The sequence below is a fragment of the Furipterus horrens genome, unplaced genomic scaffold (genome assembly GCF_987537825.1).
Source record: "Furipterus horrens unplaced genomic scaffold, mFurHor1.1.pri manual_scaffold_11, whole genome shotgun sequence".
NCBI lineage: Eukaryota > Metazoa > Chordata > Mammalia > Chiroptera > Furipteridae > Furipterus > Furipterus horrens.
The window spans coordinates 64,923,722-64,935,502 of record NW_028327181.1 but is presented as its reverse complement, the minus strand read 5'-3'; the positions used below and the strand labels follow the sequence as shown (position 1 = coordinate 64,935,502).

The 11,781-nt window shown below is 49.2% G+C and overlaps 2 protein-coding genes across 2 annotated transcripts; one reads left to right on the top strand and one right to left on the bottom strand.

The window, feature by feature from the left end:
• Positions 1-241: 241 nt before the first annotated feature.
• LOC149998081 (DNA repair protein RAD51 homolog 4-like) lies at positions 242-2,146 on the bottom strand. Its single transcript, XM_090257546.1, has 4 exons — positions 1,890-2,146; positions 1,520-1,581; positions 1,214-1,332; positions 242-323 (listed from the first exon to the last, which is right to left on the bottom strand). The coding sequence occupies exons 1-4, from the start codon at positions 1,969-1,971 to the stop codon at positions 242-244; spliced, it is 345 nt and encodes a 114-aa protein (XP_090113672.1). The 5' UTR covers positions 1,972-2,146.
• A 1,449-nt stretch (positions 2,147-3,595) lies between these two features.
• LOC149998080 (fibronectin type III domain-containing protein 8-like) lies at positions 3,596-9,957 on the top strand. Its single transcript, XM_090290898.1, has 4 exons — positions 3,596-3,750; positions 6,952-7,321; positions 9,012-9,248; positions 9,805-9,957. Exons 1-4 carry the CDS (start codon positions 3,596-3,598, stop codon positions 9,955-9,957), a joined length of 915 nt encoding a protein of 304 aa, XP_090147024.1.
• The last annotated feature ends 1,824 nt before the right edge of the window (positions 9,958-11,781 follow it).

Here is an 11,781-nt window from a genome sequence, read left to right as displayed (position 1 = left end):
TTCCGTGTATATTTAAAATTTTTTACCAGCTGACTGCTCCGTGAATGCTTCCTCTGAGTATGTTGGTTTATTAGCTCCCCAAGCCCAAAGGCCAAGTCAGCTTCCTGTTCATCACTCCCTCCTTATGCTGTCTCCACAGGTTCGTACACTGGGTTCACCTGCTCTTCTGTCTACCCCACACGCCTTTAAGTGTAGGATCCTTGCCTCACTCATACACCTACCAACTGCACGTATTTGGCAATCAGTAGGCACTCAGCCGGTGCTTGATGGCTACCAGACTCAGATCCCCAACCAGGAGGAGCACGCACCACGCTGTGTGAACCCTGCCAAGAGAATATGTTGTGAACGCAGCAAGGGCCAAACCAATCCAAAGACCTTTGTGGTGGAGGAATTCTGCATCAAATTCCACAGAAATAGGACAGGAAGGAAGTCAGACTCCCTCAGCCAGAAAGTGGCTGTTGTCTTTAACTCTCTCCCTCTCCAAACAACACGGCAGAATAGAACTACTCCTTTATGAAAGCTCCCTTGTCCCCTTCTGCTGCAGAGTATGGGGCATGAGTCTAGTACTGCAGGGCTTGAGCCCCAAATCCACCCCTTGCTCCTCTTGGGCTAAACTCAAGGGGTTAATCATCACTAACTCAAAGGGCTCACTGAAGAGATTATATAACCTAGTCAATGGCTGGCACATACTAGGCACTCAATAAATGTTAGTCCTGAGTGTTCTTTCTTGTCCTGTCCGTAAGTGAATGAGGACGTAGAGCCAGAGAAGGGTTGCTCTCAACTGCTGAATAATAATAAAATACTGACATCTTGTGTTACAGAACAGGGTTATTAACCTGGGGCAATTTTGTCCCTCAGGGGTCATTTGGCAATGTCTGGAGACACTGTTAACTGGGAGGGAGGTGCTACTGGCATCTAGAGGATAGAGGTGAGGTAACGCAGCCAAACATCCTTCAAGACATGCCCACGCCCCACCATCAAATAATTATGCATCCCAAATGTTAGGAGTGTGAGGTCGAGAAACCCTGTTGTGAGGTCGAGAAACCCTGTTGTGAGGTAAGAGAACTCAGAAGTCCTGACCACCAGTCCCTACTGCCCTCACCCCCGCTTGAAAAACCCTGCCCTCCCTAGGCTCAAGCATCAACGGCCGAGCAGGAAGCACGCATGTCCTCTTGCCTCTCCTCTTCTTCCCAAAGTACACATTCATACAAACCTTTCAATGCCAGTAGACAGGATGGCAGTGGAGGTCTTCAGTTCCTCATAGAGGTCAGCGCCATTGAAGGGGAAAGCTGAGAACTGAGCCAGCAGCACCCGCCTCAAGGCAACCAGGGCCTGGCGAAGGAGTGGGGGCAACTCAGGATGGAGCCAGGGCACTTCAACCCAAAGCGGACCAGAGTACTCAGGAATGAGCAATGACCGGGCAAGGGAGAGGGCATCCCAGAGTCCCATATGCCACCAGCCCCCCTTATCAATTTCTGGGAACCCTTTGCTCAGGTTTGGAACGAGATCATCCGCTCACCTTATAAGACAAGCCACATTTCTGGGCTACCTCTTCCAAGTCTGCGGAAACCAGGTCCACCACTGAAAACAAAACAGGTGTGGTTGATTGGCAGGAAGGGCGGGACTTCCCATGCTTGGCTTTTCCCCCATCTGTAAAATGGGGTGATAATTCTACCTTGGGGCAGGCCATCTAACAGAGCCGCGGAGCCTGGCGTGCTGCCAGGCACTCAGTTCGGGGGTTCTGCCCTGCTTGGGGTTTGGCTTGACCACGCCCACCATCCCGAGGGTGGGGAGCAGAGGAGGGAGGAAGTGGCCCCTCCCGGGTATGCCAGGGCCGTGGGGCCGGGCTCCCCGGTGTCACCAGCTCTGTGGCACGCGCACGCGGTCACCTGTCTTGATTCCGTGGCTCTTCAGAAGCTGGATCATGTCCTGGGTGAGGCCTGGGCAAAGGCCGGCCCTGAGCACACCCATGTCCCCTGGGGACCAGGGGCCGCGCGTTCCGTGGACAGCCGCAGCGCCCTCTCCAGATGCCGCTCGGCGCCCCTTTCTGGAGTGGGGGCAGGCGGCGCGGAGGGTGTGGCCCCACGCCGGATCTCCCGCGCCCAGGGCCCGCCAGTCCGGGCCTGGCTACTGCTTCCGGCTTCCAGGTTCCAGAGCCGGGCTGGCAGCGCCATCTGCTGGCCGCGAGGGACGGCTGCACGACCTTATGAGACCCTTTGGTTGAGGAGGAAACAGGCCGCCGGCGCCACGTGCGCTCCGAGTGCGCGTTAGCCTCTAACCACTTAGCCAAACAAGCAGGCAGACCTAATCATGAGCCTCTGTTCTAAACGCCAGAAAATTCCAGAAGACTGATCGTCCCCATGCTCAGGGCAAGGCAATAAAGAGGAATCCAATCAACCAGATAGGATACTACAGATTATATGATGGGTGCTAAGAACAACAGAACACATGGAGGGCAACTGCTTCTCTGTACTTTACATTTGTTATGAATAACATTTTTTTATTGATTGATTTTAGGGAGGGAGAGCGGGGCATCAATTTTTGTTGTTCCACTTAATTTGTACATTTATTGATTGACTATTATAGTGTCCTGAACAGGGATCGAACCTGCAACCCTGGCATATAGGGCGGATACTCTAACCAACTGAGCTACTCAGCCAGGGCCAATAACATTTTAAAAAACAAACAAAAACGCTGAGTATATGGGACACAAAATATAGAATTTGGTATCTTAAATATCCTTTCCTTTGCCTCATCCTCTGGAAGAAACGTAACAATCTTACGGGGTTATCTTCTCACAATGCAATTAGGTAAGTGCTATTTTTATTCCTGTTTCACAGATGAGGAAGCTGAGGCTCTCAGGGGAGGAAAATCATGTGCCAAAGATGACAGAGTCTGTAAGGGCAGAACAGGACTTAAATCAGACAAATCCACAACTAAATGCAAAGCCAGTACTGCTTTAACAGCCTCTCTTCCCACCCCGAAAGTAATGTGTATGTTTTCCTACAGTAGAGTGGTTTCCTTGAGAACAGAAATAATGTCTGGTTCATCTCTGTATCCCTTTGCAGCACCCTCCTTTGTCACGCAACACATGGGGACACTTGGGGTAAAAGTGTGGCACATTTAGAATGTTCGCAGTAAGACCTGGGTATATGTGAGCCATGCTTTCCCTATACTTACAGACTGGACACAGTGGGGCTTTGCCGCATACAATTGCAGGACATGGTGCCTCAGCATCCTCAGTCTCCCACTCCTGGAAACCCATTCCAGTGCCTTCTTCCCACCATCCTCTCCTCCTTCCCAGAGCAGCGCCAAAGGGCACCACAGGTGGTAGGCATTTTGATCTTCAGAGAAGGGCAGGGCTGCCGAACCACAGAGCATCAGAGATGGAAGGGTGATAGAGTCCGTTTCTTGGTTCTATCCCACTCCAGACCCCGGTCCTGGCCCTAGGCAACAGCATCCCCAATTGTTACACTCTGCGATGATTATGAAGTCAGCTCATTGCACCCCCATCCCAGCTAAATTAAGGGTGTGTCTGCTGTCTCCAGTTTCTCTCTACTTCCTGTCAGCTTGGTTGTCCTGCATGGTGCCAGCCATGATGAAAAAGAAAACCCTCAATGTTTTCAATGAAATCTCAAAGCCCTTTCCAAGCTCCAAGTCTATGAACAGGACAGTTGCTACCAAAGGACTCCCACTTTCCTCAAGGGGCGGTTTGATTAACTTCATGGAGGAAGATACCATCAATTTACCGTAAGACACAAATCTGGTCCTTTCCTCCTTTCTAAGCCTCGAGCTAGGGGTGGAGCTGGAGCTTGGGGTGGGGAGAGGGACTTCCTGGACCTATCACAACCTGGGCCTCAGATTTCCTGGGAAGAGCATGTGTGCAGGTTGCATCATGGATTCCGGACCCCAAATCAGTTCTTGGAGAAATGTAGGCCTCCCACTCCAGGAGGACTTCCAGGATTAGTCAGAGACTTATTGACAGTGTTTCTCATCTCCTTAGTGTAGTTAGGTTCCTCACCCCTTCCCCCAAACACCCATGCCCCCTTCCACACTCCCCATGGCTCCTGTCTTTTAATCCTCCCTTTTGGTGTCTTCCCCTTCCTGATTATGTCCCCCCTCCCCCCCCCAATAGCCCATCTGTGTTCAGACTGAGGTTTACTGCTCCTCAGTGATTCTGGGTTCCCTTTAATTCATTCCACAAAACTTGTTGGCCTCCTGCAAGGTGTCTGGCCCAGTGTTAAGTTCTGGAATGTACCAATAAAAAGCACAGTGTTTGCCTTCAAGACCTCCCAGCCTGGTGTATGTGTGTGTCAAGAATCAAGAATAATACAGCATGGTCTATGCTATGACAGGACACCTTGAGAAAATGGAAGAGGCTTAGTATAACTTGGGAGACGGTGCAGTTAAGGGAGGCTTCTTGGAGGAGGTGATATGTGAGCTGAATGTCATAGGAATGGAAGGAGTTAGCCAGTGAAGGGGTGGTGGAGGAGGTTGACATAGGCTGAAGAAATTATCTGCAAGGCAGTTTTGTGGTGTGTGACCTTTACAGTCACAACAGCCCATACTTAGAAGGGCCCTGTCCTTAGTTTAATGCTCACTGTCACTCTTTTGAAATTCTTAATAATTTTTGAAGGGGACCCAAAAACTATGTAGCTGGTCCTGATTATATGAAAGGGATATGGTATCCATTTCCTAAGGGACCTGTAAGTAGCAGGTATAGCTAAAATGATAAATGCTTACATGAAACTTCATGCTACAGTGGGAAAGTCTAAGACTATGAGTCTAAGTTCAAATTCAAGTTCTACCACTTAGATATATGGCTGTGGACAAGTTAATTAAGATCAGTGACTCCTCAGTCAGTCCCTCATTTGGAAATTGTGGCTAACACCCATCCAGCAGGACTACTGTAAACATCAGAAGAGAATATGTCCAGTATATAGCCAATGCCTAGCTGCCTTCCACACCCACTTCAGCACTGGTGTTTTGAAAACAGATTCATTAGGACAAGTTGAAGTATAAATCGCATCAATACTCAGACTCTTCAGCCTACGAATGACCTTGGTGGGGGAATCATTTATTCTAAATGTCGACCAAGGGCTGGCATTGGAGGTTTGGGCTGATGAGGACTTCTCATGAGGGGGTCAATGGGGCTGGAGCTCAGGGAGGAGAAATTTGACCCATCAACCAACCATGAAACCAGAGCCTGCCCTGGAGTAAGGGATTCAGAGGGGTGTGTTGGTTGCTGGACTTGGCCAGAGCAGCTGAGGGAGACGGGATAGGATACAGAGGAGAGGAGCCAGAAAGTGCCAGGGGCAGCTGGGAGCTGCATAGCGCAGGGCAGCCCTTAGGCCAGGAGATCTGGGTTCTAGTTCCGACTCTGCCATCAACCTACCATGTGACCTTGACTGCTGTCTCCAGACAAGTGCTCTTCAAACTGTGGGTTGTGACCCATCCATTAATGGGTCAGGAACTCCTTCTAGTTGGTGGAGACCAGTATCATAAAAATGCATTTAAACAGAATAAAAAATTCCAGAGCACATCACACACAGAATAAGTACTAGTCTGTGCAGTGTGTTTTAGTTTGATATATATGTATGAGTACACTAGGTTGCCATATAATATGTATTTCTTACTTTGTGTCAGGTAAAAAAATTTTTTAAAGATTTGAAAGCCAATTTTGGGGGGTTCTGCACTTCACTGGTAAAAAAAAAATTTAGTAGTGGGGAAACATGTGCAAGGTTTTTCTTTGTAATAGCAAAAAGTTAGTAATGATACATATATCCGCAGAGGTACACATATAATGCAGATGGATTGAAATAAACAAGGTTGCGTGAAAAAGCAAACTGTCCGTAGAAATGTACTAAATGGCGCTATTTATGTAAAGTTTTAAAATGTGCAAAGTAGATCTTGCTTAAGAATAACATACATATGTAACAAACGTGTAAAGACACGAGGAGAATAAACACAATTTTACATTTCCTGTCCTGGCCACCTCTGAGTGAGAGCAGTAGGTGGAGGGAAGAATTGTTCAGGGGCTTTAATCATACTGACGAGGCTTTAGTTCTGAAGCTGGGTGATGACTCATTAAAAGCTTAATATATTATTCTTGATATCTTGGATTCGTCTAAAATAGTTTATGATTTTAAAAAATTAGAATGGAAGAAAAAAGTTTTCAGCATTCATTCCAAGATATGTATATTTATCTGTTAATTTTACATGCTACACATATTAACATTGTTAAATGTTATAAATTCTAAGTAACTACATTAGTAATTACATTAAATATTAAATAGTGAAGCTCTGGCTGATGTGTTTCAGCAGATTGAGCATGGGACTGCAAACCAAAAGGATGTCAGTTGGATTCCCCTTCAGGGCACACACCTCAGTTGTGGGCCGGGTCCCCACTTGGGGGCATGTGAGAGGCAACCAATGTTTCTCTCACACATTGATGTTTCTCTCCCTCTTTCGCTCCATTCCCCTCTCTCTAAAAATAAGTAAGATATTTAAAAATAAATAAATATTAAATAGTGAATAAATATTAGTAAAGCTTAATTTATTATTAGTTTTAGATACTTTTCTATACTCTAGTAAATCATTGTGGTCATTCCCTGGGGCATTGGCACCCCACTTTGGAGGGAGGACAAAGTTTTAGCAGTGTTTCTCAAATTGTGGTTCTTAGTACACCTGTATCAGGATTGTCTGAGCATCCTATTAACTTTAGCAGCTTCCCCAGGCCCACCCAAATGAAGGACAGGGTACCAGCAATCTGCATTTCCCACTAACAAGTGCTCTGGTGGGTAGATGCACTGCTGCGCAGCAGTGAGGATGTTCTGAGCTATTCAGAAGCAGCTGGGGGCCCAACGCCTGGCCTCCGGGAGCTTCTAGGCTGTATGGGCTGGCTGGGGTGACCTCCCCCATCTGACCCACCTGTCTCCCCTCATCCTCCAGGAAGCAGATGCCAGGGAAGGAATCTGAATGCAGCTCCGATTACACCAGCATCTCCCCCATTTCATCCACCTTGTTAAATCCCATCAAATTGGCTGTGACCCAGCCCAACAGCAGCTTCTTTGCAGGGCTGCCGGAAGGCGAGCTGAACAAACTCAGCATCTCCCCAGTGGCCAAGAATACAGAAAAGGAGGACCTGGCCCTCTGCCTCCACCAATCTAAGTCCCAAATAGCCCCTGGGGGCCTGCTGGACCTTGACAACCCTGAGCAGGACACAGACACCTCCTCGACATCCTCGAAGTCCTCCGTGGTCATAGATGTGCCAGAGGCGCCCTTCATCTGTGAACACACAGTCAGCGACTACACGGCAGTGGTGCGTTTTCTTCTTCACGCATTTGGCAAAGGCTTACTGGTCACGCCCAGTGTGCCCTGGGCTGAGCTCTGTGGGGAATGTGAAGATGCCTACCACCTACATCCTGACCTCAAACTCATGGGTTAGGAGAGAGGGCATATTTGGAAGAAACTCCAGCGTAAGCTAGAAAGGGCTCATTGCTGTAGGAAGAGTTCAGATCAAGCACCACCAGGGAGTCAGAGGGAAAGAAACATTACTTCAAGGTACAGGAATTAGCTGGGTGGCTCTTGGTAACATTTGAGCTGGGGCATAGAGGTAGGATTTAAACATCTGGAGATGGGGGGAAGGTGTTCCCTGGAGGAGCTGATACTAACAAAGGCTCATACGTGGGAAAGAGGGGGAGGAAACACCCAGGCCCCAACCCAGGGCTTTTCACACATTCATGTGTCTGTAGATCTGATCATCTTGTTCAAAACAAGATTTCCAGATCCCATCTCTAGAGGTTTTGATTCAGGAGTAGGTCTGGGGGATGGGGCCTGAGAATTTGTACTGCTAAAAAATTCCCAGGTGGCACTGATGGCCCCGGACCACATGCTGAGCAGCACTGTCCTAGAGTGGTATTAGGGTAATGGACGGGGAAGTTAGTCTGGGGTCATTTTCCCGAAGTTCTCCAATTTTAGGCTACGTAATAAGAGTTTCCTGTAAGCAGTAGGAAACAGCTTTTTTCAGAGCTTTTTATCTGGTGATGGATGCAATTTGAGCTGAGTTTTAGGAAGATAAATCTGGGAGCCCGACTGTTGGAGGGCCTAGAGCCATGTGTCTTCCCAGACCACCAGCAGTGCCAGCATCAGAGGACAACTTGTTAGAAATTTACATTTTTGTTCCCCCTGTCACCCCACCCTCAACTTAGGCCTACTGAATCGGAAACTGTCGGGGCAGGGGCCAGCAATCTGTGTTTTAACAAGGTCTCTAGGGTATTCTGATATACACCAGTTTGAAAACTTCTGGTCCAGATGGAGGAGAAACAGGACATGGGAGACCAGACAGGAGACAGCAGGCCAGGGATCTGCCATGTTATTAAAACTCCCTTGGATCCTTAGTCAGGCTTGCTTGGCAACCACTATTATAGTCTATAGACTCCAGAGCTATTCTTTGATCCCTGTCACTTAATTGCTTATGCGACCCTGGGCCAGCCACTTACCCTCTCTGAACCTTTAACCCCACTTGCAGTGAGTGAGGTGGGTGAGATAATCTCCAAGGTCCCTCTCAACTGACATAGTCTAGAACAGCGATTTTCAGCTGGTGTGCCACGAGAATATTTAAAACATGCATCGGCTGTGGCACACTAGTTGACTATTTAGAGTCAGATATTACATGTTTTAAAAATTCTTGCCATACACCTGCTGAAAATCACTGGTCTAGAAGAAACAGAATGAAGGCACACTCCAACGTGGGTGGGGCTGTGCAGGGAGAGTAGTGTATGCTGCAGGCTGGCAATTCCGCTTTCGGTTGGAGTACCTGACACCTCCATCAGACTTGCCTCAGCTCCAGCAGGGACAGGGCATGGGAGTGGGGGTTGGGTGGGGGACTAGGAGGAGGGGGCAGGGGATGGATATGGGCATTCCCACCCATGTGGGGTAGGGCAGGGTGTCGAGGTGAGGGGAGGACAGGCCGGGCCAGGACTGAGGAAGCCTCCGGGATTCTCTTCTAGATTTCCTGGACCTATGCCTTGAGCAAGCAGCCAGTCAGTTTCTACCAGCTCTTGCTGCAGGAGGTAGTCGAGAGAAATGATAATGAGCCTCCCACGACAAAGATTCTTCCATGGTTCTTCCACAAGATCTTGGGCACCACTGTCAAGCTGATGGAGCTGAAGCCTAACACCAGTTACTGCCTCATCGTCCGTGCTGTCAACATAGCGGGGGTGGGGAAGTGGTGCAAGCCCTACAAAGTGAGCCCTGGGAGAAGGGGGCCCAGGGGATCAGGGAGAGAAGCCTGCACCAGGGGCTCTGGAGGCCGGGCCACCCCATACCGCCACAACTCATCTCCCTGCTTGCTTTCCTCCCACCTGCACAAATACATAGCAATCCCAGGCTGCTCTCTTCTGGGAGGCTTAAGGATTAAGCCACTCTGGTACCCACTGGGACGAACTAACTTACTCATTAGCATCATTATAATATTCATCTTTCAACTTGGTACCAAAAATTGTGAATAGGTGGGGAAGCAAAGGGCATCGATGGAAACAGGGAAGAGGCTGAAGGGGGACAAAGAGGGGAGCAGCCTGGGGGTAGGTAGAGGCACAGGGTGGGGGAGCAGCCTGAGTATGCAGCCCTGTGGTTGGAAGCATCACAGGTTTGAATCATACCTCCTGGTACCTGTTTCTGGTGTTGATGGGTAGGTTGGTACAGCCAGCTAAGATCCCATTTAGCAAACAAACCAGGAGGCGGCAATGACAGAGAGGTCAGGTGTGAGAAGGAAGTCTGAGGGGTTTTCTTGTGTCATTTCAGTTTGCAACCGTTGCCAATGACCTGAGCAGCTTTCCTGAGAACAACCCAATCCAGATCACCGTGCGGCGCAAGAAACCCCAGCGAAAAACAGTGACCATCCGGCCAGATGAGATGCGGAGGCTGGAAGATCTGGAACACTTATCTCCCTACTGAGGAGGAGGGGTCCAAGACATTGCAGGCCAGAGCAGCTGCTAGGCACCCCCTCCCCAGATATGGGCTAAGTCCAGGTCCCTCATTAAAGAACTGCAGGTCACTGAGACCCCCTAAATTCTGCCTCATGCTGTGCACAGCCTCAGCTGGGCCGTTGGCGTCTGCCTTCCTAGCTTCTGCCAGAACCAAGATTCCGGGGGGAGTGGGGGATGGAAAACAGGGGTGTGGGGCAATGAGATGCCACCCCCACCTACTGCCTGATTCTGCCAGCATCACCCTCTCTCCCCCGTGGGAGGAAGAGAATGGTACTCAGACTAAAACACACGCTAGGACAAACAGCGACGTTGGACAGTAGTGGCAGCCCACACACTGTCAGCATCAGACTTGAGCTCTGGTGGGACATAGTGCAAATTACACAAGCTTTGGGGCAGGGTCCACTTAATTTTGGCTCTTCTTGGATGTGAGGGCACAGGCAAACCATTTAAGCTTCCTGGGCCATTTCCTCATCGAAACTATGGGAACATGAGATCATACCAGGTATGGCTGTGTGGTTACTCTGACGGTCATGGGAGAGCACACAGAAAAAGGACCCGCACAGATAGGGGCCCAGCAACTGCTGCCTCCCGCAGCCTCCTGCAGCCTCCCTGCAGACATGCAAGGTGGAAGCTGAGAACCACCGCTGGTGACAAGTAAAACTGTAAACGCAGATGGGGGTGGGGAGGGGAGGGTGAGAACACAAGACTAGAAGTGCTGTGGCCCTGAGCAGCCATACAAGGGAGGTTTAGAAGTTCAACCCAGTCCTGGCTGGGTAGCTCTGTTGGTTTGAGCATCATCCCAATATGCCAAGATACCGGGTTCGATCCCCAGTCAAGGCTCATACCAGAAGCGACCAATAAACGCATAAGTAAGTGAAACAACAAATTGATGTTCTCTCTCCTTTGTTCTAAAATCAATTAAAAAATAAAGTGCAACCTGAGTTGATCCACCTCAGCACTGGAAGAGAAGGTGAAGCAGAACGCATGGAGTGCCACATCTTGGTCAAGGGTCTGTGGACATCCTCACGGGACAGGGAACCCTCTTCCCACGTCACAACACACACACTTCTGCTAGAGCTCTCACCACCGCATGCTGTTAAGTCATCCGGACAGCCGTCGCCTTCCCAGATGCACCCCGAGCACCTGCCAGTGTTCAGTGTATGGCAAGGCCTCAAAAAGTGTGCTGAGAGGCCGAGGAAGGCACCCCTAGAGCAGCACGAGCCAGCAGAACTCGGTGATGGTGACAATGTTGTCTGTGTTTTCAGCTGGCGTGACTGAGAACAGCATTTCTAACTGTATGGAGTGCTAGTTAACGGAAATAGCCACATGTGGCTAGTGCAACCACATCAGAGCACAGCCTTACACTATCCTCTCTGGCCGCAACGATAGGGGCTTCAGCCAGCCTCGCCAGCCTCCCTTTGGAGGAAATCAGGCCTCTGAGAAAGGACATGTTCCCATGCCTCTCTGTCCAGGTGTCCTGTGACTCAGATAAGCAAGCTGGCCTTGCTGACGCCTGCAGCTGCAAGCTGTTTCAGGCCACTGAGCCGTGGTGTATACTGAGACCAAAGAGACCTTGCTGAGTACTCCCATCTCCTTGCCTTATAGATAACATCTTGCTTGAAATCAGACCTAAGGATTTATACCTTTGTTTAGTTTCAAGAACTTAAAGCTTAAACCATATGTTATCCTGTTTGAATTTTTATAGATAACCATTGTGTTCTATAAATTTCTAACATTCTTTACCTTGAGTCTGTTCCCATTGATCTATTTTTAGTATCATGTCTAAACCCAA

Coding starts and splice junctions, on each gene's coding strand:
- LOC149998081 (XM_090257546.1), bottom strand. CDS start 1,971: ATGGGTGTGCTCAGGGCCGGCCTTTGCCCAGGCCTCACCCAGGACATG. Junction 1,582..1,889: donor GAGCCACGGAATCAAGACAG/GTGACCGCGTGC, acceptor TTTTGTTTTCAG/TGGTGGACCTGGTTTCCGCA. Junction 1,333..1,519: donor AATGTGGCTTGTCTTATAAG/GTGAGCGGATGA, acceptor CTCCTTCGCCAG/GCCCTGGTTGCCTTGAGGCG.
- LOC149998080 (XM_090290898.1), top strand. CDS start 3,596: ATGATGAAAAAGAAAACCCTCAATGTTTTCAATGAAATCTCAAAGCCC. Junction 3,751..6,951: donor GAAGATACCATCAATTTACC/GTAAGACACAAA, acceptor CTCATCCTCCAG/GAAGCAGATGCCAGGGAAGG. Junction 9,249..9,804: donor AGTGGTGCAAGCCCTACAAA/GTGAGCCCTGGG, acceptor GTGTCATTTCAG/TTTGCAACCGTTGCCAATGA.